Source organism: Thalassophryne amazonica, chromosome 3 (assembly GCF_902500255.1).
Source record: "Thalassophryne amazonica chromosome 3, fThaAma1.1, whole genome shotgun sequence".
In the NCBI taxonomy this organism is placed as follows: domain Eukaryota; kingdom Metazoa; phylum Chordata; class Actinopteri; order Batrachoidiformes; family Batrachoididae; genus Thalassophryne; species Thalassophryne amazonica.
Window position 1 is genome coordinate 63902584 of NC_047105.1, and position 24459 is coordinate 63927042.

The 24459-nt window shown below is 42.2% G+C and overlaps 1 protein-coding gene across 1 annotated transcript; it reads right to left on the reverse strand.

The window, feature by feature from the left end:
• Positions 1-3505: 3505 nt before the first annotated feature.
• On the reverse strand, positions 3506-23811 carry LOC117507781 (olfactory receptor class A-like protein 4). The gene is made up of 5 exons (XM_034167587.1): positions 23710-23811; positions 22219-22497; positions 14220-14474; positions 3820-4053; positions 3506-3712 (listed from the first exon to the last, which is right to left on the reverse strand). The coding sequence occupies exons 1-5, from the start codon at positions 23809-23811 to the stop codon at positions 3506-3508; spliced, it is 1077 nt and encodes a 358-aa protein (XP_034023478.1).
• Positions 23812-24459: the final 648 nt, after the last annotated feature.

Below are 24459 nucleotides of genomic sequence, written 5' to 3' on the forward strand. Positions count from 1 at the left end.
ATGTCCTCTCCTCTGGCTGCATCCTTGCCTTTGTTTCAGTCAGTCACTTAGCACAGGTGTGGCCAGGAGTTCTTAAACCTGTGCAATCATTAGTCATAAAACAAAAAAGAAACACAAACAACCAAACCACCCCCCCCCCCTCCCCAGGGTACCGTCCTATCAAACCCCGGGATGAGGAGAAAAGAAAAACCCCAAACTTAAGCTTACACATAAAAGCGCTAAAACACCCCCCCCCCCCCCCCCCCCAAACGACATGTAGGGACCAACACCCCCCAGAGGACTTCCTGCCAGCTCCAGGAGTAATAACCACAGCCGAGGTCCCTCTGGGATCCAACGTCACCCACGGGGACTCCCAGCGCCTCCCAGAGGACCACTCGTCAACCCCAGGAGACGCCTCCCCTCACGACCAACGGACCCAGCCCCGGCCGTCTATGGCTAGATGGACCCACAGCCCTTTCCCCCCCAGAGGACACCACAGTCAAACCCTGAGGGCGGAAACTGGGGGGAAAACACCCCCCCCCCAGGTGCAGAGGTTACCTGGGAAACGCCCAGCATAACCACACTGCACCACTCCAGCAACGCCGACACTACGGCTCACACGGCTGGAGCCAGAGGAGAAGAGAGGGAACAAAAAGAAAATACCCCAAACCCCCCCTCCCCTCCCGGGTGCAGAGGTTACCTGGGAAACGCCCAGCACAACCTATCTGCACCACTCCAGCAACGCCGACACTACGGCTCACACGGCTGGAGTCAGAGGAGAAGAGAGGGCATAACAAAAAACAAAACAAAAAAAAGAAAGAAAAAACAACAACCCAAATACCCCCCCCATGACCCCCCAGGGGACCGTCCCATCAAACCCTGGGAGGTGAAACTGAAAAAAAAAAAAAATAATAAAAAGAAAGACTAACAGACTGACATAAGGTTGCTCGGGTCCTTTTTTTTTTTTTTTTTTTTTTTTTTTTTGGCAGAACTGCAGGGTCACGACCCCAGACACTAAATAGTGAAAAACAAAAAATAAAATCCCACACAAAAACCAACTCAAAAAACACCCACACAAAATGAACTAACACAAAACAAATAAGTGATTTATACCGTCAAGCTCCAACAAATGGAACACACCTGTTCCAACTTAAGAGCTTGACGGTAATGTGACTCAGTCACCAAAAGAGGGAGCCAAAGTGCTAAAAATGAAAAACCCCCTTTGGTGACAAAAAACAAACGAGCTGCATCTCCGTGCGCAGCTGTGTGCAACACACAACCAAAATGTGCTCAACTAAATAACGCCGGAGCTGATACAACAGACGCAGTAGTTATCTTTATCCGGGGAAACGGGGCTACAACTGTAACACAGGAAGCTCAGCGACCCGTGCCACAGAGCTCCGCCGTGCGCGTGCACCCATTACAGACACACTCTTGCAGCTCCCGTTTAAACCTCTTATCCGGTCGGAGCGTGACGTGAAGCCATCGCCAGTCACACTCCACCACGACCCACGGATAAGGCACAAACACAGGAACACGGCTGCAAGAGAGCACAAATCAGTATTCAGTAATGGGTCTCAAACACGCACCATCCGGGCGGAGAGCACCCGCAACTGATCCGGATAACTACTGAACGTCTGCTGCCGCCTTCCCGGCGCGTTACCGTCTCTGCTACCACTGGGTCCGTGATGTTTGGCCAGAGACTACTGTTATGTGTCGGACGCAGCTCGGAGAACCGACCAGCGTTTGAAGGACCCAGTATGAAATAAGCAGAGCACGGTACAAAGGCTAACTGAATTTAATACATAACAGTGATACAAAAAATAACAAAAGAAAGTGCGGTCTGGCGTGGTGCACTCCCAGCAGCGCTAACGGTCCGGAGCCAGAAGCTGTTTGGACCCAAGGACCCCGCCGACACCCCCCAGGTGGCCGCAACAAACCGAGTCTGTGAAAGAAGGAACCATTATGTGAGTCCACACTCTACACACAGAGAGAACACTTAAAGGTGTACAAACAGCAAACACTTCCTGGCTTGATTACTAATCAACTTCCCAACCTGCAGGCATGGAACATCCAGTTCACAAAACTCCACTGCAGTGGAAGCCGATACATGACTAACATACAGCTCAATATAAAAAGGTGTGAGGGACACCACATTTACTGACTGTATAAATGTTAGTCACAAAATCTAACGTACCTCAGGAAGTGTGCTGACGAGCGTGAAACCTCACCCCCTCCTCTTTCACAGACCGTGCATCAAACCCTGGACGTTCTCTGCATCCACTGATGATGAGATGGCTCTCGAGACGACGATCTCACCCGTCTGGTCACAAGGTCGAGTCTCTGGCAAATACACACTGTATACTCCAGTCTTAAATGCCACCATGTTCCAATCCATATAGATGCACCTCAGCTGTGAGTCCTGACAAGCCGCAGGTGATCAGGGTGAGGTCCTGATAACCTCAGCAACACAGCCACTCAGTCCCAAATGCAAGCCACCTGGAAGGAAAAACAAAAGACAGAAACAAAAAGGAAGCCAGGCCCCCCAGCCATACAACATCAAGGATGAAAACTGCAAAAACAATGGACTCCCATGCTACAATGCACCATGGGAGTTTGAGAAACTATGGATATTAGCCAACAACATGAAACAATGGGCGTTGATATATACATTCTGGACTCACATGCCATTCCAGCAGGGGGTGGTAAAGCATGCATGCATGCCTGATTTTATTTAGTAAGTTCAATGAAAGTACATAATACAGTTGTAACTACATTAAAAACACATGCATGACACAAGAAAGTGAAAACAGTTATTTCCATTGTGGTCCATTTAAAAATGAAATGCCAAAACAGAAGTAAAAATAAAATAAAATAATAATAATGATAATAGTGTGTATATGATAACACAGCCCAGTGTCACGTTTTTTTCTTTGTGCACCCGTCATGAAATGAGTCAAGTTTTCGTGACTGAGTTTTTTTTAACTCACTAATCTAAGTCTACTCCTACCCCCAACCCTAACCTTAACCATAACCTAATCCTACTCCTTCCCCCAACCCTAACCATAACCTCCCCGACCCCCCGCTTCACTTTTAATTTCGTGCAGCCATCACGGAATGAATTACAATGAATTTGTGCTGCCGTGACGAAATGAGGCGCTTTTCGTCACAACATCACAAACCAATAGATTAATGTATATTTCCTGCTGCTGAATCACGACTTGCCATGAGACCAGGTTGGATAACAAGAAGCTAAAAATTTATGAATACATTAAGACAGTAAATTAACATTAAAAAAATTACATAATTAACAGGAAATAAAAGGGTTGAGTTCCTCTTCTAAAAACTGTAGAGGAAACTTTTTGGATGCACACGCCATTGCAACTCATTATAGAAATTTTGCATAATTTATTACCACACTTGAAAACTGTCAGCTCCTTTTATAAACACTACACGATATACCATATAGATCACCACAGGCAACACGCTAATGTAATATACTAATTTAAAATAATGTGTTTATGTATTATAGTAAAGACTTGATGAAGGAACGTAACCGTCGATGACCCACTGCCAGGACAAGTGGTGACATAGCAATAAAGATAATGTTGGAAAAGCGAGAGATGACCAGGAGAAACTCATCAGAGGATCCATAGTTGTAGTTGAAACAGTTGACAGAGATAATGCTGGTACCCCACGATGTGACGGAAAGCATGATGAGAGCCAGAATCACCTGAAGGAATACCAACAGTAGAGTTAAAGTTCAGATCTTGAAAATTTGACCTGTTTATTACCCAGCTAAATAGACACTTTTCCAAAAGTTGCATCTTTCTTCCTCACCTTTGCTGCCCGTCTCTCAGCTGGTACTTGTTTTATGACCGCCACCTGTTGCATCCTGCCGTACTTGTAGAGTGTGTACAGAGAGCTCAAGCTAGTAAAGACCATCAGGATGATGGGAATTGTTTCATGGATCACCATGGATGAAGCAGCATAGGCTAGGCCACTGAAGCTGGATGGAAAGTTCCACACACAGCCCAGCAGGGGGCGTGTTGTGCTACTCACTAGCATCAGGGTCTGTAAAAAAAGAAAGGCTAAATAAATCCAGTATTACATTTTAATTTTAATTACTTCTTTCATGATTATATCTATATACTAAGAGACAACTATATGTGTGTATATGTACCTCTCCTGTCCAAATAGCACCTCAGAACTGAGTCAAACTTGTTTTGCCAAACTCGGCACACGTGTTTGTATTTCATAACAAACTGATTTTAACTCAGCGCAATCATAGATGCAAACTATCAAGCTGTGAGGGTGGCTTGGCACCCAAAGAGGGTGGGCCCTCAATGCAGACTCCCAGACCAGGCATAGGTGTAAAAGAAGTGGTTATCTTTATTCCAGGCCAAGGTATGGTACACAGGTTATTGTTCCGTGAAGCAAAGGTACAAACAGGGCTAGGCAAAAACGCAGTCATGATCAGGCAGGGTCCAAAGGCACGAGCAAACACAGCTGTCAGGGTTGAGGCAAAAGACACAGTCAAAAAACACAGAGCAGATTTCAGAAACACGGCTAGGTTAAACAGGACTGATTCAAGAGATGGAATGTGTATGAAGACAACAAACTAGCAGGGGAGTGCTGGCTGGGAGGAGTTTGAATACATAGGCGATAACAAGGTGCACGTGCAGGTGAACACTCTAGAAAGGGGGCATGGCTGGAGGACAAAGATTGTGTATGGTGCAAGATAGTGAGGAAGGACTACACAAAGTGGAGTGATGAAAAAGACAAAGACACGTGAGCAGGTGCAAAGAGCGTGAGTGAATTGAAGCACTAAGCAGAGACAATCAGAGTGAGAGATGAAGACACAAGAGCCGGTGCAGGAGCATGGAGTGTGGAAAAACAGTGAACAAAGATAAATCAGAAGGACAGAATATAATACAACTATGACAAAGAATGAGCTAAGCATGAACTGGAAAGCAAACCATCAGAAAATAAGTACTGAAGAAAAACTACATAGGAACTGATCAGAGAACAATAAGAAAATAAACACTAAGACAAAACTAAACTGGAACTCACTAAGACTAATTCCCTGTCACACATAGCCGGAATCACGCAGCGTGGCATCAGACATGAATTGACGCACATCCGAAAGGTCGGATTTCAGTTCCAAAACATTCTGACAGCCATCTGCGGAAGTCCACACAGTTGGTCAAAATTGGCCGGCAGCCCCGAGTGTGACGCACATGTTTATAATTCTCTGGGCGCAGTCAAGATGAGACATCTATCCGACAGCAGTCCATCTGAGGACCATCTAACCACAATTTACATATTCCGATGACGGCAAAATGGGATCTGAAATGATTCAAATGCATTTGAGGGAACCTCGAGCTAGATCTGGCACAGTATGCCTGCCGGTATGACCTGGACATGCCACGTATAATAATGTCCACCCCCTGCCCCACCTTCCGGAGCGCAAAGGAACTGTTGAAATGTATGTGGCATGCTTCATCACAATAATAATTATCAATTATTATCATGTACAGTGAATGTGAACAGCGGCTATCAAACTGAAAGCTCCATGCACTAATGCATGCACGCTGCCTCAAATCTGAACAGGCTGTTATATCCACAATAGACCTTACAGTACAGATATTTGTCCATTCCTTCCCATGGGCGACTTACTAATGGGAAGTATTGTCTCCATCATAACACAGGCAGCTGCCTCTCTCTGTGCTACGCAGTAACGCGTCATTGCGAGTGTCAGGCTCAGAGCTGGACAGATCGCATGTTGTAATAAATGTTCACCTTCTAACTCTGGAGGAGATATAACATGGAGCTTGTGGCAGGCCATTACACCATTAATAAACATGCATCTTACCTCCAACAGCGGTCCAGAAGTGTTTCACAGAGCAGGACGTGGACATGGAGCCAGGACAGCAGCCTGCGGTTAGAATCCTCTCACCCAAAAGAAAAAAATTAATTCCATGTGATAATCCAACTATTGTGGTGTCCACAGTTGCTTTGTGCTGCTGAAGTCAGCAAAAAAGAAAAAAAAAGAAAAGAAAAAAGAAAGTTCCTTGGAAATGCTCCATTTTAGGAACAACATGGCCAACTGCCACCCCATGCAGTGTTATGCACACACACACACACACACACACACACACACACACACACACACACACACACACACACACACACACACACACACACACACGGCTGAGTGATAATTACAGCCCCACGAGTGTGCGCAGAGTGCATGTGCACCACATACACACGTGTGCGTGAGGAAAACAGTGCTCCAGTCTGCCATTCAGACATTTGGAGATCGGGAAGTCTGCAGCGCCTTTTATGGCCATCTGACAGCAGTCTGTATCATCCACCTGCTGTCTACATGCACATTGGATGCCATCGTGCAGGTGTGGATGAGGTCCTCTGGATGTGTTCTGACAGAGCTGGCCACGCCTCTTTTCCTCCCGACTGCATCGGATTATGGCAATATTTGCTGTGTCAGGCATGCTTCCGGCACATTCTTCCTATGTGTGACGGGGGCTTAAGAAACAAAGTATAAGTAAAACCAGGGCTTAATTTGAGGGGGAGCAAGCCGGAGCGCGCTCCGGAACCTCTGACTTTGGCTCTGCCAGCTATTTATACTGGATCCGTGATCCGCCACTTCTCTTGACTAACAATATATATATATATATTAAAAAAATCACCGCAATTGCTCTCACTGCCAATCACACCGCCGCCCTCCTGTCTGCTGTGCGGAATTGCGCCAAATCTGGCAACAGGTCCAGAGACTACGCTCGCTGTTTTGATCCGGATGTTGACCGTAGCCGCAGAGCTCCGTGGCCACCGAGAGAGGACTTGGATTCTTTGCAGGTTCCGCATCCGTAGCCCCGGAGGTAGTGAGTGAAGGGAGAGATGCGCATTGTGTTCTGCGTGTGTCTGTTTATAATCTTCTCGCACAGAAGAAAAAAGAGAGTGTTTACACAAGAGTAAGTGAGAAAATGTTAATGCCTGTTTGAGAAAAGTGTGTAGTGAGGGGTTTTACAGCCTTAAAACATCTATAATCAGTGTAAAAAAAAGCGCTACTTCGCGGATTTCGTGCCGCGTTCACACCGGGCACGATCAGACACTACAAATTCATGTGGGTCGCGTGGCGATGGACGCGCCTCCTTCGCCCGGTGTGTCGCTCTGCTTGGGTGGACTTTCGCTGCGAAAATTCGCCCCGGTGCATCATCAAATAGGAGGAGCTTCCATTCCGCTCGCCGGCTCCGGTTGTCAGTCAAGTTAACATGACGGACCTGGATCACACGGAGCGAGTTGTTGTGAAAAGCTCCCAATACAGGGAGTATCATTATTTGCTGCAGGAGCTGAGTCTGGATGACGGCCGCTTTCAGCGGTCCTTCCACCTCTGCAGGACTCAACTTGAGGACCAACTGTCCCAGTTCACGCGCGCACATGTAAACAATAAAAAAAAAAGAAACTCCGCTGCTTGCTGCAGCTCGCTCTTCCCCCAAAAAACTATGTCATAATTGTGTTTAGAAACCAGTCACCATTTGTTTTATTATACATCTGTGTAGTTAATTAATAAAATATTCTCCACATAGACGATTCGCTCGCGCGCGCACGTAAAAAAAAGAAAGAAAGAACGAAACTCCGCGGCTTTCTGTGAGGGTGCTCCTCGCTCTTTCCCAAAAAAACCTGTCATAATTGTGTTTATAAACCAGTCACCATTTGCTTTATTATACATCTGTGTAGTTAATAAGTAAAATAATCTCCATGGATGATTCCCTCGCGCGCGCATGTAAAAAAAAGAAAAGAAAAAGAAACTCCGCTCCTGCTGCTGTGGTGCTGCTGCTCGCTCCAAAAACTCTGACATGATTGTGAAATAAAGGACAAGAGACATAAATCCTGCTCACAGGCTGCTACCAGATACAGGACATGTTCACATCTTCAGTCAAACTCCAGACATCACGTCACTACATATTCAGTCCCTGATTGGTCATCGCGGCGCGACGAGACGAAAAAGTTCAGATTTTTCAACTTGGGGAGGAGGGCAACACGACGTGACACCGCGCAGTATCGTGCAAAACGTTCAAAATTGCTTCACTCGCTTCACTCGCGTCGTGCTGCGCGGTTTGGTGCCAAAACGCGTCCTTACATAGGGATTACATGGCAACCTGTGGCTGCAGTCGCTCGCGTCGCGCCCGGTGTGAAGGCGGAGAACGTAACTCCCGCGATAAACGAGGGATCACTGTACATCATTAAACAGGAATTTGTACTCTATCCGGATTTGGTGTGACTAGTGTTATTAGGCCTACAATACATGCCCAGTTTATTTTCGGTGTGGCGCACAGCGTTGTTCGCAAGCCCCCCCGCCCTTCTGTTTTTTTTCTGCACCGGAGCCACCCATCCTCTGCGCTCCGGGACCTCCCACTTTACAAATTAAGCACTGAGTAAACCAGACACTGAGTGATAAACAAAACCCAATACTAAAGCACAGCAGATAATATCAGAAATGAGAAAAGCCAAAATAAACAAATGAGAATTAAATGATAAACAATGAAAACACAGACTGGCTGAGCAAACAAGAATGGAACTGAACTATGGCCAAAGTATGAAAGTAAAGAAACAAAGTGGCAAAGCAAAACAAAACAGAGAATAAATGTGACCAAAATAAAACAACAAATAAATCAAAGCCAGGGCAGATGGTGGGTAAAAGAAAGAGGAAAAAATGGAATCAAAACCCCGGATCCAGGCCAAAACCTGACACAAACCTTTTACACTGTTGTTGCAGTTTTATGTCTTTTCTGCATTAGTCAAAGGAGTGTTGAAGTTGTTTCTGAATTTTAAAGGTTCATATTGTACAGCTAAATTTTTTTTCCTAAATTGTCCACATAAATATAGCTGAGTTTCTGTTGTGTGTGCATTTTTGTGGTTTTGTCTGTGTCTTTTGTTTTTGAATTCATGCTTCAGTCCTGTCCTCGTCTTTATACGATTTGTTTTGTCTGTTGGTCACGCCCCTTTTGGTTCTCTATGTGTGTGTACTGTGGGCTGTGTCTGTCTGGTGTACGAGGTCTATTAGAAAAGAAACCGACAGTTTTATTTTTTTTAAAAACTATATGGATTTGAATCACGTGTGATTACATCAGCCAAGCTTGAACCCTCGTGGGCATGCGTGAGTTTTTCCACGCCTGTCGGTGATGTCATTCGCCTGTGAGCACGCCTTGTGGGTGGAGTGGTCCAGCCCCCTCATCGGATTTTCATTGTCTGAGAAGTTGCTGAGAGACTGGCGCTGTGCTTCATCAAAATTTTTTCCAAAACTGTGAGGCACATCCGAGTGGACACCATTTGAGAAATTCAGCTGGTTTTCGGTGTAAATTTTAATGGCTGATGAGAGATTTTGGATTGTTTCTCTCGCTGTAAGGACTTCCCACAGAGCGGGACGTCGCACAGCGCTCCGAGGTGACGTCGTCATCCTGTTTCAAGCTGAAAACCTCCAAATTTAAGCCTCTGTTGACCCAGGATGTCGTGAGAGAACAGAGAAGTTTCAGAAGAGGTCGGAATCAGCAGTTTATCCGGACATTCCACTGTTAAAGGAGATTTTTTTAATGAAAGACGTGCGGACGGATTGGCGCGTCGGCTCGCAGCCGGCGCCGCGTGCCCGCCACAGGAAAAACACCTCCATGTTGATAGCCATTTGTAAAATCCAGGCGGCTTTTCATGGCTTTCAGTTGAGTGAGTATCTGAGAAATTGTTTAACAGCAGGGCATGTTCCAACTTGTCCTTAAGGCTTCCAACGGAGGTGTTACAGCGATAGAAACAATCCAAAATCTCTCATCAGCCGTTAAAATTTACACCGAAAACCAGCTGAATTTCTCGAATGATGTCCACTCGGATGTGCCTCACAGTTTTGGAAAAAATTTTGATGAAGCACAGCACCAGTCTCTCAGCAACTTCTCAGACAATGAAAATCCGACGAGGGGGCTGGACCACTCCTCCCACAAGGCGTGCTCACAGGCGAATGACGTCACCGACAGGCGTGGAAAAACTCTTGCATGCCCACGAGGGTTCAAGCTTGGCTGATGTAATCACACGTGATTCAAATCCATATGGTGTTTTAAAAAAATAATAAGGTCAGATACTTTTCTCACAGACCTCGTATGTGCGAGTGTGTGTCTGCTTTCCTGCTTTGTGTCCAAGCCCTGTGTGTGTGTCATTGTGGTGGTCCTGTATATGTGTGTGTTTGTGTGTGCCCTCGGTTTGTGTCTCTGTTGTACGTGTGGGTGTTGGTGTCTCCTCCCTGTTCATGTGATCTGTCTGCGAGCTGTCATCCGTGTATGTTGCCTGTGTTTGTTGTCTGTCTGTCACATCATCCATCCATGGTCAGGGTCTTTGCGCTCCTTCGTGTTCATTATGTGCTTGTGATTGTCCAGTTGTAGTTACTCGTTGACCTTTTGTGTATATTACTGTCGTACTGGTTTTCCCCCTGTGGTGCTATTCTTCCATTTGTCGTCCTATTGTTTGAATTTTTGAATTTGAATTTGAAATTATTAGGCACCAATGCAAAAAACAAACAAACAAACAAACAAACAAACAAACAAACACTCATTTGCAGACCACAAAATCACTACAACAAATTAAAATTAAAATAAAACAAAAGTTACAGGAAAGAAAGAACAAGAAAACAATAAACAATAAACATGGTGCCCGAAAGGTGTAGGCAGATGCAACGCTTATCAATGCCTACACCCACTCATACAGTCAAATCAACCCAGGCTAGATGCCAGTTCATACACATTCATTTCCAACAAAGTCTGTACAGTAGTAGCTCATAACTACCGCTGATGGAAGTAAGTGTTTCATAACAGCTCCTATTTCGTTCTAGTTACCCCAGTACATTCAATAGTAAGAATTTAAATGAAGCACATTTATCATATAACACAACTCAATGTTTTCCATCAGATACATATCCGTCGAATACCATTTCTTTGTATAAATATTTAAACTGATTGATATTTGGACATCGTTGGAGTTTCTCAGGTAGCTTATTCCATTTTTTTGGACCACAAGTAGAGACACAGAAGCATTTCCTGGTCGTCCTTGTGCCCGCAATTTTAAAATGATACAAACCCCTTAAATTATATATTCCTTCTCTTTGCATAAAATATCCTTCATTTCTGAGAAGTACTTGCTTATTTTTAACTTTATACATCAATTGAACAGTCTTAAATGAACTCATGTCATGGAGTTTTAAAATCTTTGATTTAATAAACAGTGGACTGGTATGATCCAGACAACCTGCATTATGAATTATTCTTAATGCTCTTTATTGAAGGTTGAATAATGGTTGTACCGTACTTTTGTAGTTATTGCCCCATACTTCAGCACCATAAGTCAAGTAAGGTGCAATCAATGTGCAATACAGATAGTGCTTTACTATAAAAGAATGTGCTTAATATTGCCATACTTTTTGATACTTTCTTTTGAATATGTTGAATATGTGCTTTCCAGTTGATTCTGTCATCGATGACCACACCTAATAACTTGTTCTCTTTGACAGGTTCTATATTTACCCCCTGTATGTTTAACTGTATTTGTTCATCTTTTTTTATGGTTTCCAAATAACATTATTTTAGTTTTAGACCAATTTAGTGACAATTTGTTCATATCGAACCATCTCTTCAACTTTATCATTTCTGATCCCAGATCAACTAATAATTGTTGCAAATTATCTCCTGAACAAAATAAGTTTGTATCATCTGCAAAGAGGACTGCTTTAAACAGATCCGAGACATTACATAAATCATTGATATACAATATGAATAACTTTGGTGCCTACACAGAAGCCTGAGGAACCCCACAAACGATGTCCAGATATGAAGAACAGCAGTCCCCAAGTTTAACAAACTGTTTCCGGTTTTGTTAATAGCTTTTAATCCAATTCAAAGCCACTCCTCTGATCCCATAAAGCTCCATCTTTTGAAATAATATGTTGTGATTGATTGTGTCAAAAGCCTGTTTTAAGTCAACAAATAATCCTATCACTATTTTCCTTTGGTCCACATGTTTATTAATCTCTTCTATTGCACCTAGCAAAGCCAGTGTTGTGGACCTTTTTGCTCTAAACCCATAATGGCCATCATTAAGCAAGTTGTGTTGTTCAATAAATTTATCCAATCTGTTATTGTAAAGTTTTTCCAATATCTTTGATAATTGTGACAGTAGTGAAGCAGCAGGACCTTCGTGGCTGGGACGACGGTGGGGATCGAACCCACGCGGCTCGTGCAAAAGACCGTTCCTCTACCAGGTCAGCCAAAGGGGAACTCCCCGTTAGCCAAGCTAGTGGGAACGTCTTTTCAACTGGGACCCGGGACTTTCATCCCGCTACAAGTAGAGACACAGGCCTATAGTTAGTAAAAAGATGCTTGTCACCAGATTTGAAGAAAGGTATCACTTTTGCTACTTCTATACCATTTGGGACAATTCCAGTTTGAAATGATTTATTAAATATATATGCTAATGGTTTGGCAATTTCTGTAATTATTTGCTTTACTAAAGACATATGTACATCATTATGATCAGTTGACTTTTTGCTCTTACATGTACTAACTACCTTAATAATTTCCCTCTCATCAACTGGGCCAAGAAACATTGTATATGGATTTCTGTCAATTAATTGATTTTCCCATGAGCTGTGTGGAATGTTAGCTGCCAAATCTGGCCCAACATTAACAAAAAATTTATTGAAACTGTTCACAACTTGGTTCATGTTGTATTCATCCTTGTTGTTATAAGTAAAATATTTTGGGTAGTTCTTTGCCTTTGGTTTATTTGCTATAATACTATTAAGTATTTTCCATGTTTCCTTTATGTTATTTTTATTATCGCTTTTTGCAAAGTATGATTTTTTTGCAGTTCCGCATAATGGTTGTTAATTTATTTTTATAGTCCTTATATTTACTCTCAGTCTCTCTTGATTTGTTTCTAATAAACTCTCTATACAGCCTATTTTTCTTCTTGCAAGCCTTTTGTTATCCATGGACACTCCTTATATTTATTATTTACACTGTACTGTATAATTGGACAGTTTTTATTGTATATATCAAGGAACATATTTTCAAATTCCACATATGCTACATTAGCATCATGCTCTGCATAAATAGAATTCCAATCCTGCTGATGTAAATTATTTTTTAAGGCAGTAATAGTTTCTTCAGTTTGCAGTCGTGTACGATATTGTATTTTCTCCTCACATTTCTTATTTAATTTTAAATCAGTTACTATAAAAATTGGTAGGTGGTCACTAATGTCATTGATCAATAATCCACTTGATGTTTTGGTATCAATATCATTAGTAAATATATTATCAATGAGAGTAGCTGACTGAGAAGTTATCCTTGAAGGCCGAGTAATTTTTGGATACAAATGTAAGCTGTACATGGTATTAATAAAATCCTCTGTCACTTTATGTTGATATGGATTTAAGAGATCAATATTTATATCACCACAGACAAATACACACTTATTACCCATCTGTGAAAATGCTTCTCTATCCAATTTTGAAATTCTTCAATTTTGGAGCCAGGAGCTCTGTATATGCAACTAATAATTATATTTTTTACCTTTTTCCATACCTATTTCAATTGTAACACTTTCCAAAAAATTATCCATGGCCATTGTCATTTGATCTTTAATGTTGTATTTAAGCCTTTTGTCAACATACAATGCCACTCCACCTCCTCTTTTATTTCTATTCCATTGATTGCATTCATAACCCTCCAATTCATAGATTATATTGTCAACTTAAGCCAAGTTTCCGCTATAGCAATTATACTGAAAGTTTGGCCAAGTTGTTTTAAATAATCTTTTATACTCCCAAAATTCTTGTCCAAACTCCTACTGTTAAAGTGAAATATTGAGAATTTCCCCTAATTTGTAATGTAGTTGTATTGTTCTTCCGTATAATACTTACAATTATTATTTATAAAAGAATAAAAATGGTTGTCTGGGTCAATCTCATATTCCAGGTCTATTCTATGATGCTCGGTGTACTGAAAAGGCTGTAATTTCTGCACAGACGTAAATTCAAAAGAATCAGCTGTCATCATGAAATGAAAAATTAAATAAATAACATAAAATTCACAACCCACAATGGTGTCTCATTTGTTGTCTGTGTCAGAATTTTTAGGTAATTTTTTTCCAAACAAGTATTACCCCTGTTTTTGGCAGCCTCTCACCTCTGTACTGTTCACATTCCCATTTGTGGAAAAGACATGTGCAGGGATGGAATAAATGAAAGTAAGGAGCCAGATGAGGCCGAGAGCCAGCAGTATGTCTGTGGGAGCACCGTGAAGGTTCTGAGCAATAGGAGTAACACGTCTCAGGGTTTGGAGGTGGAACGCACTCAGGAAGAGTGTTGACCAATTATTGACGGATCTGAGCCACACCCAGATCCCCATGAGGACCTGACACCACTCTTTAGATGAGTAGAGCTGTAAAAGAAAGAGATGGCTCTGTCACGTAGAGGAAACTTTCTAAAAGCTTCAAATTCAGTTTTCCCTACTGCACAGATTCCATTTTGTAGATTGATTTATTCAGTTTTCACTGTCAAATTTTCAGTGGGTTTGCATACATTAAGTCTAATGTGTTTTTAAACTGCACAAGGAATTCCAGAAATGAATGGAATCAGTGCCTTTTTGAATTTAAAAAAGAATGCTGGTATTTTTCAACCAGAGCTCTACAGCCTCAATTCCAATGAAGTTGCGACTTGTGTAAAATGTAAATAAAAACAGAATACTATGATTTGCAAATCCTCTTCAACCTATATTCAATTGAATACACCACAAAGACAAGATATTTAATGTTCAAACTGATAAACTTTATTGTTTTTGTGCAAATAATTGCTCATTTTGAAATGGATGCCTGCAACACATTTCAAAAAAGCTGGGACAGTGGTATGTTTACCACTGTGTTACATCACCTTTCCTTCTAACAACACTCAATAAGTGTTTGGGAACTGACGACACTCATGATTAGGTTTAAAAGGAGCATCCCCAAAAGTCTCAGCTGTTCACAAGCAAAGATGGGGTGAGGATCACCACTTTGTGAACAACTGCATGAAAAAATATTCCAACAGCTTAAGAGCAATGTTTCTCAGCGTTCAATTGCAAGGAATTTAGGGATTCCATCATCTACAGTCCATAATATAATCAGAAAATTCAGAGAATCTGGAGAAGGCCGAAAACCAACATGGAATCCCTGTGACCTTGAATCCCTCAGGCGGCACTGCATTAAAAACCAACATCACTGTGTAAAGGATCTTAACTGTGTGGGCTCAGGAATACTTCAGAAAACCATTGTCAGTTAAGACAGTTCGTCGCTACATCTACAAGTGCAAGTTAAAACTCTACCATGCAAAGTAAAAGCAATACATCAACAACATCCAGAAACGCCGCCGCTTTCTCTGGGCCCGAGCTCATTTGAAATGGACAGATGCCAAACGGAAAAGTGTGCTGTGGTCTGATGAGTCCATGTTTCAAATTGTTTTTGGAAATCATGGACGTCATGTTCTCTCGACAAAGAGGAAAAATACCATCCAGATTGTTACCAGCGCTAAGTTCAAAAGCCAGCATCTGTGATGGTATGGGGTGTGTTAGTGCCCATGCCATAGGCAACTTACACATCTGTGATGGCACCATCAATGCTGAAAGGTACATTCAGGTTTTGGAGCAACACACATCGTGCCATCCAAGCAACGTCTTTTTCAGGGACATCCCTGCTTATTTCAGCAAGACAATGCCAAGCCATATTCTGCACGTTACAACAGCGTGGCTTCATAGTAAAAGAGTGAGGGTACTAGACCTGCATGCCTGCAGTCCAGATCTGTCACCCATTGAAAATGTGTGGCGCATTATGAAGTGCAAAATACGACCATGGAGACCCCGGGCTGTTGAACAACTGACGTCGTACATCAAGCAAGAATGGGAAAGAATTCCACCTACAAAGCTTCAACAATTAGTGTCCCCAGTTCCCAAACGCTTATTGAGTGTTGTTAGAAGGAAAGGTGATGTAACACAGTGGTAAACATACCACTGTCCCAGCTGTTGCAGGCATCCATTTCAAAATGAGCAAATATTTGCACAAAAACAATAAAGTTTATCAGTTTGAACAATAAATATCTTGTTTTTGTGGTGTATTCAATTGAATATAGGTTGAAGAAGATTTGCAAATCATTGTATTCTGTTTTTTATTTAGATTTACAACGTCCCAGCTTCATTGGAATTGGTGTTATATGTTTACAAGATTGCTGGGTTCAGAAGTCAGCCCATTATTGAGTTAGAATACAAATGTCATCACAGGTTAAAGAGCTACATAGTGTAACCCTATTGGCAGTGGTGGGCACTAGAGGTGGGCGGATCGATCCTAATATCGATAATATTGATACCAACGCTGGTATTGATATTGAACGATCCTCGTGTAAAAAGATCGATACTCAAGCTTTTTTCTTTCCCGCACACACTGACTGCTGCGCACGCCGATTCATCAAAGTCTACTCTCTGTAAGAGCAGTGCTGCGCTGTGTCACACAACACAGAGCAGCGCACCCTCCCCCCTCTGGTCGTTTGTTGTTGCGCCGTCACATGGCTCAGCGGCGCCAGCCAACAACCATGTAGGTAAGCTCAGCCTGGCTCACCCACTCAGCGCTCTCCTCGAGTCAGCCCTCTACCTCAGGAGATTTTGTTTTAAGTTGTGTTGAGTGATATTTTTTTAAACAAAAATGTTGATTGTGATAATAAAGTATTTTGTTGTCACATACAATGTTTCGCAAAATTCTAGCCTAGGTCTTTTGGATCCTTTGGATCTATGAAGCTTAAATATGAAAAAGTATTGGTATCAATATTGGCGATACTGGGCCTGTATTTACTTGGTATCGGATCAATACCAAAATTCCCGGTATCACCCACCACTAGTGAGCACAGTTCCGATAAGCCGATAATTATCGAAGATAAAGTTTTCATTATCTGATTATCTTTTCAGATAATTTTGAAAGCCATTATCGGACTAATTATCTTCCGATAAATTTTTGCCAGATAATTTTTTAGACCTTTAACAGGTTAAACAAAGGTGAACAGATGTGTAGTTCTACCCTCTGCAAACAGAGGAGAGCTGTTTCTAGAAGAAACCACTCTATCCTTTGCAGGCAAAGGAGAACTGGTCACAAAAAAACCTCATTTTTTTTAACTCCATACTGATATGCGGGCAATATCACCCAAGTTATCCAGAGGCATACATTTTTAATTTATGGTTCAAATTTTAACCACTTATTTCGGACAAGTTATTTAAATTAACGTCACATCTGAAGTTGTATAAAGTGAAAATATCAGATATATGTTTTAGTTTTAAAGTAATGTGCTAATTTTTAAGGTTTTAGTGTTGACACGTGTGTCCAGGTGCATTATGGGTGATAGGGTAATCTCAGTACGTTCACAACAGGAGAAATGATTTGAGACACTCTGATCAGGGTCCATGGACAACAGCATTAAACTCTAGTGCCTAAAACTCTCGTGAATATATTCTCTGTGTTTATAGACGTTATTGTGTTTGCATTTGTTAAATTCCACGCATCTTAAACGTAGCAGACATGGATTATATGGAATTTTGTTTTGGCAAGTTTTCAAGGTCTCTACTGCTATCTACTGGCCAGTAGTGTTCATGGCAGTATTCAGACTGAAGCTGGGTGGACACTGTACCAGAGAACCGCATGGTGTAAAAGTTCAGTGCGCACGATTTATGTTCTCACACACATTGTATGTTCAAAAACCACACGTCGGTCTGTTAGAAAACTATCCAACCTTTTAATTTTTTTAAAAAACTATATGGATTTGAATCATGTGCGCTTGCATCAGCCAAGCTTGAACCTTCGTGCACATGCGTGAGTTTTTTCACGCCTGTCGGTTGCGTCATTCGCCTGTGGGCAGGCTTTGAGTGAGCACTGGTCCACCCCCCTCGTCGGATTTTCATTGTCAGGGAAATGGCTGAGCGACTGGAGCAGCGCTGAATCGAATTTTCCCAGAAACTGTGAGAGACAGCCAGGTGGAAACCATTCGGAAGATTCAGACGGCTTTCGGTGAGGATACTCTGGGCGTCACACAGATTAAGGACCATTACAACCAGGTTAAAGACGGCCCACAGCAATGGAGGGCGCGCCGCGCTCCGAGCCGCCATCGACAGGCTGAAACGACCAGATCATTTCCAAAGTGAAGGCTTTGTTGATCCGGGACGTCGTCTAACTACCAGAGAAATTGCAGAAGAGGTGTACATCAGCACTTTTGCGGCACATTCCACTGTTACAAGAGATTTTGTAATGAAAGACGTGCGGAGGAATTCGCGCGTCGGGAGGACGGAGCCGCGTAATGGCCCACAACAAAAAGCACATTTGGAAGTCTTACAGAACAAGTTGTGACATGCCCAGCTGTTACACAGTTTCTCGGATACTCACTCGACTGAAAAGCCACCGAAAGCCCTCTGAATCTTCCGAATGGTTTCCAACACGGACGTGCTTTTTGTTGTGCGCCATTACGCGGCTCCGTCCCGACGTGCGAATTCCTCCGCACGTCTTTCATTACAAAATCTCCTGTAACAGTGGAATGTGCCGCAAAAGTGCTGATGTACACCTTCTGCAATTTCTCTGGTAGTTAGACGATGTCCCGGATCAACACAGCCTTCACTTTGGAAATGATCTGGTCGTTTCAGCCTGTCGATGGCCGCTCGGAGCGTGGTGTGCCCTCCATCGCTGTGGGCCGTCTTTAATCCGGTTGTAATGGTCCTTAATCTGTGTGACGCCCAGAGTATCTTCACTGAAAGCCGTCTGAATCTTCCGAATGGTTTCCACCTGGCTGTCTGTCTCTCACAGGTTCTGGAAAAATTCGATTCAGCACTGCTCCAATCGCTCAGCCATTTTCCTGACAATGAAAATCCGACGAGGGGGGTGGACCAGTGCTCACTCAAAGCCTGCCCACAGGCGAATGACGCAACCGACAGGCGTGAAAAAACTCACGCATGCGCACGAAGGTTCAAGCTTGGCTGATGCAAGCGTACATGATTCAAATCCATATAGTTTTTTAAAAAAAATAAAAAGGTCGGATAGTTTTCTAACAGACCTCGTACATGTAAAAACCAACACACGACACATTAACGTGTCGGTTTACATAGAATGAATCAAACAATCAGTGTTTAGCTGAGGCACATTTTACCCAGAATGCCATCTGTCTGTGTTTGTTACAAAACTTCACAATTAGTGCATTATCCAACATTAAAAGATATATGTTATATCTTAACTTTGCACAAATGACAGAATTGACATTAATGGAGTTATTCTATCAGTATTCATTTTATTTATACACCAAACCATAACTCAGCATTTCTTTATTTTCCAAGCCCTCGGCCTGACAGCAGCATTGTGACTGAATAGAGAGTTGAGCTTCATAGTTCCTCTCAGCTTGAGTCTGTGCTGGAAGCCATGTAATAAACTGAAGCTTCCAGCAGGGGGCAGGGTGCTCAAAGACAGAAGAGCTGACTCATCGTTTGGGCCTGTTGTTGCTTTTGATGCTTCCAAAAGCGATCGTGGTGTTAAAACTCAAAATCAGCTTGTTAGTTGTTGCAAGTGGACTGGAGACAATACTGGATTTGATCAGTTATCTGTAACTTCCAGTACATTTTTGGGTGGTTTAAAGTTTTAGCTTTATTGAAGATAACTTTTCAGTTCAGATTATCTGTTATCGAAGTTAATTTTTTGGTTATCTGTGCCCACCACTGCCTATTGGCCAAGTGAAAACCACACAGTAAATCACGCTTGATACTCTGTGTGCTTCTTACATTGTGTGCTGCGATACAATGCTGCTGGAACTTCAATTCCCCGGATGGAGTCTTCCCAAGGGATCAATAAAGTTCTATCTAATCTATCTTCTTGTAGCCACTGAATGGGTAAAAAAGTCATGAGAAGTGTCTGGAAGCATGGAGAGGATCTCTAAGGAGGTAAGCACATGCATGTGATTGCTAATCCAAAGAAACTTAATGAAATGACATTAGCCTTCTTCTCAGTTGGCAACGCTGCTCTCCAGTAAATCCATACAAGTCCAATGTCAATGACAGGTTTGTTCCTGTTGTAAGGACAACCTTTGTGGGCTTAAAAGTACATAAAAAAGCTTCACAAAGTTTATAGATGACCACCAAGACAAAGGCTGAGCCTTATTTTAATGTCAGTTTTGGGTTAATTGACTCCTCCTTATAGCCTTTTAGGTTAATGTCACATTTCAACACCAACTCGATCAATTTCATAGCTGTGGTTCTGAGGTTCTGGTGAACTTTTAAAACAAAAGTTTGTTAATTCTCATGTGTTAATTTGGACCTCCTTTCTCAGTGTTGTAAAATAAGTACTGTGCAAGTTGCTTATATATATATATATATATATATATATATATATATATATATATATATATATATATATATATATATATATATATATATATATATAGATAGATACGAGGGCTGTCAATAAAGTATAGGTCCTTTTTATTTTTTTCAAAAACTATATGGATTTCATTCATATGTTTTTACGTCAGACATGCTTGAACCCTCGTGCGCATGCATGAGTTTTTCCACGCCTGTCGGTGACGTCATCCGCCTGTGAACACTCCTTGTGGGAGGAGTCGTCCAGCCCCTTGTCGGAATTCCTTTGTCTGAGAAGTTGCTGAGAGACTGGCGCTTTGTTTGATCAAAATTTTTTCTAAACCTGTGAGGCACATCGAAGTGGACACGGTTCGAAAAATTAAGCTGGTTTTCGGTGAAAATTTTAACGGCTGATGAGAGATTTTGAGGTGATACTGTCGCTTTAAGGACTTCCCACACAGTGGGACGTCGCGCAGCGCTCCGAGGCGCCGTCGTCAGCCTGTTTCAAGCTGAAAACCTCCACATTTCAGGCTCTATTGATCCAGGACGTCGTGAGAGAACAGAGAAGTTTCAGAAGAAGTCGGTTTCAGTTTTTTATCCGGATATTCCACTGTTAAAGGAGATTTTTTTAATGAAAGACGTGCGGACGTGTCCGCGCGTCGAGACGCAGCCGGTGCGGTGCGGCGGCACAGGAAAAACACCTCCGTGAGGAACTGACTTCTGGGAATCCAAAATTGTACCACTGGAAGCTTTACTTTAGATTTTTCCTGCCTCGTACACATAAGCAGAAAATGGTTTTACAATTAGGCCCAGAAGTACAACCAATGGTTCCCCAGTTAATTGAATTATGCCAATAAGTCATTCAGAAGCGTCTAAAAGTAATATTCTTTTGAATCTTACATACTGTATGAAGAGATATTCTTCTTGGTGCCTGTAAATGGGCAACCCACTGAAAATCTGATATAGCGACGAAAAACCAGAAATAAATGAAATTACTTCATATGAAGGAAATTCATTTTTATGAAGTAACTTAATATGAAAATAAAGTAGACATTGTAACAGACTTAATACAGATATTGCTTGACAAAATGGAATATGTGCAGTCGGAGAAACTGAACGTTTTTAGCCTTAGTGTATCTTCAGAAAAACCACTGTAACTGCATCCACCAAGGATGTAATAAAATCATTTATTTATTTGTCTGTCTGTCTGTTAGCAGGATTACATCAAAACTACGGATTTTGACGAAATTTTCAACACAGATACATATTAGGTCATGGAAGACTCCATTACATTTTGTAGGTGATCTGATCTGGATTCTGATTCTGGATCAAGTCTCACTTTATATAGGCTTTGAAGGATTACATCAAAACTGCTTCATGGATTCTCACCAAATTTGCACCACCGATAGATGTTAGGGCATGGAAGACTCCACTGAATATTGGGGGTGATCTGGATCTGGATTGGCGGACGTCAGAAATCTGATTGCTCTTGATTATACATTGCTATCGGCTAAAGAAATAAGAAACCAACATTTCTCAAGAACGTTTGAAGTTTTGACTCTGGGTGCATTGTTGAGAAATGTTGGTTTCTTAGAATACAAAAGATGGAGAACTATGCCCTACTTTTTCTGGGTCAGGCTCAAAACCTATCAATCACCCCTCGTATATCAAATAATCACATTTATGTCAATCTAATTTTAACCCATTTTCAGTTTCCTCACCTGCCTGTTATTTGTTTAGTGTCAGGTTTTAAACCTTCTAAAACATGATTATCTTAAAGACTACATACCTCAAGCCCCAGGTCTGAGATGACGAGCAGAGTGTTACGCAGCAGCAACACCAGCAGGTTCGACAGGCCTATGTTAATAATGATAATATCTGATTTATGTCCCCCACTACCCTCTTTGATCACGCTCTGTCCAATAACCCCGACGATGATGGCATTACCCACAATGCCCAGCAGCACCAGGATGATGTACAAAGCAGTCTGTACAGGGGACACTGAGGCACGTAACCCCATCCCCACAAGCTTGGTGTCTTTGTCCTCTTCCATGTTCAACCTTTTTTTCTATGAAGTACTTTCAACTTTCGGCGTCTTTGTTTCTGGTGGAAATAATTCAGTTGTTATCCTCTGTGATAATTCCTGGTATAAATATCTTGTTGTGCGCTGAATTAATAAAGCAAGACAGAAGATGACCCTGTTAGTGCGATCTTCACCAAAAACTGAAAGCAGCACCAACTCTCTGGAAAGGCGCGCGCACACACACACACACACACACACACACACACACACACACACACACACACACACACACACACACACACACACACACACACACACACACACACACACACACACACACACACACACACACACACACACACACACACCTACTGTGTGCTTCAGGGAGCTGGAGGTGGAAGTTAATGAAACACAGGAGATTAATCAGTTGACCTGGATGAGATTTGCTAACTTTGCCACTTTATTTATGAAATACGGATCCTAAGGGACGTGTGTCCTCAGTGTTTGTGCATGTATGCACTTGCAAATGGACCGGGTTTTAGCAAACGCATACACACACAACATGATTGCACCACACAAGCCTGTTTTAGAGGTAGCTTTCTAAGTTTTTCTCACGCTAACGGTCACCTTGACTCTTAGTGAGGAGGCAGGTGACCGTCAGTCACTCAATCTAAAAACAGACAGGTGAGGAAGCTGAAGATGGGATGAAATCAGAGTGACAAACATATCAAGCTGTACGCCGAGAGTGAAGGAGACATTGATTCACTAATCCTCAGCGGGATATTCAGCAACAACATCAACATGACATTTGGACTGGACAGAGGGTGTGAAGATTCCTGAAGGCAGGATTTCATGCAGAACTTGTACAGAAGAGTTACAAGGACCATACCTTGTATCCCACAGGCCAGGAAACATAAAATGTACCCAAAATGTTTTGCTTTGGTTTTAGAACAGTTTTGTGTACGACATGCAATTGAAAACATTTTGATGAAACATCTGAACAAAATGTTTTCAGAATGTTTCAGTAAGATGTTTTATGCATGTTTTCTGAAGGTCACAGAATGTTTGAGGACAATGCTTGACACATGTTTTGAAACGGTCATTTTGATTCGTATCAGGGCAAAGAAGTATTTATTTGATTTCTTAAAAAAAGGAGAGTCGCGAAGTAAAAAAAAAAAAAAAAAAAAAATTCATTTCCATGTATTTAACCATATTGTCACTGGCATCTAGAACAAAATAATATTTGTACATACATACAGCTGCTGCCAATTGGCTAACTGCATCCTGACTGGCTAACTGCATCCTGACTGACGAACTGTATCCTGACTGACGAACTGCATCCTCACTGCCTAACTGCATCCTTATTGACTAACTGCATCCTGATTGACTAACTGCATCCTGATTGACTAACTGCATCCTCACTGCCTAACTGCATCCTTATTGACTAACTGCATCCTGATTGACTAACTGCATCCTGACTGCCTAACTGTATCCTGATTGACTAACTGCATCCTGACTGCCTAACTGTATCCTGATTGACTAACTGTATCCTGATTGACTAACTGCATCCTCACTGCCTAACTGCATCCTTATTGACTAACTGCATCCTGACTGCCTAACTGCATTCTGATTGACTAACTGCATCCTGACTGGCTAACTGCATCCTCACTGCCTAACTGTATCCTGATTGACTAACTGCATCCTGACTGGCTAACTGCATCCTGACTGCCTAACTGTATCCTGAATGACTAACTGCATCCTCACTGCCTAACTGCATCCTGATTGACTAACTGCATCCTGACTGGCTAACTGCATCCTGACTGCCTAACTGTATCCTGATTGACTAACTGCATCCTCACTGCCTAACTGCATCCTGATTGACTAACTGCATCCTCACTGCCTAACTGCATCCTGATTGACTAACTGCATCCTGATTGACTAACTGCATCCTGACTGCCTAACTGTATCCTGATTGACTAACTGCATCCTGACCGCCTAACTGTATCC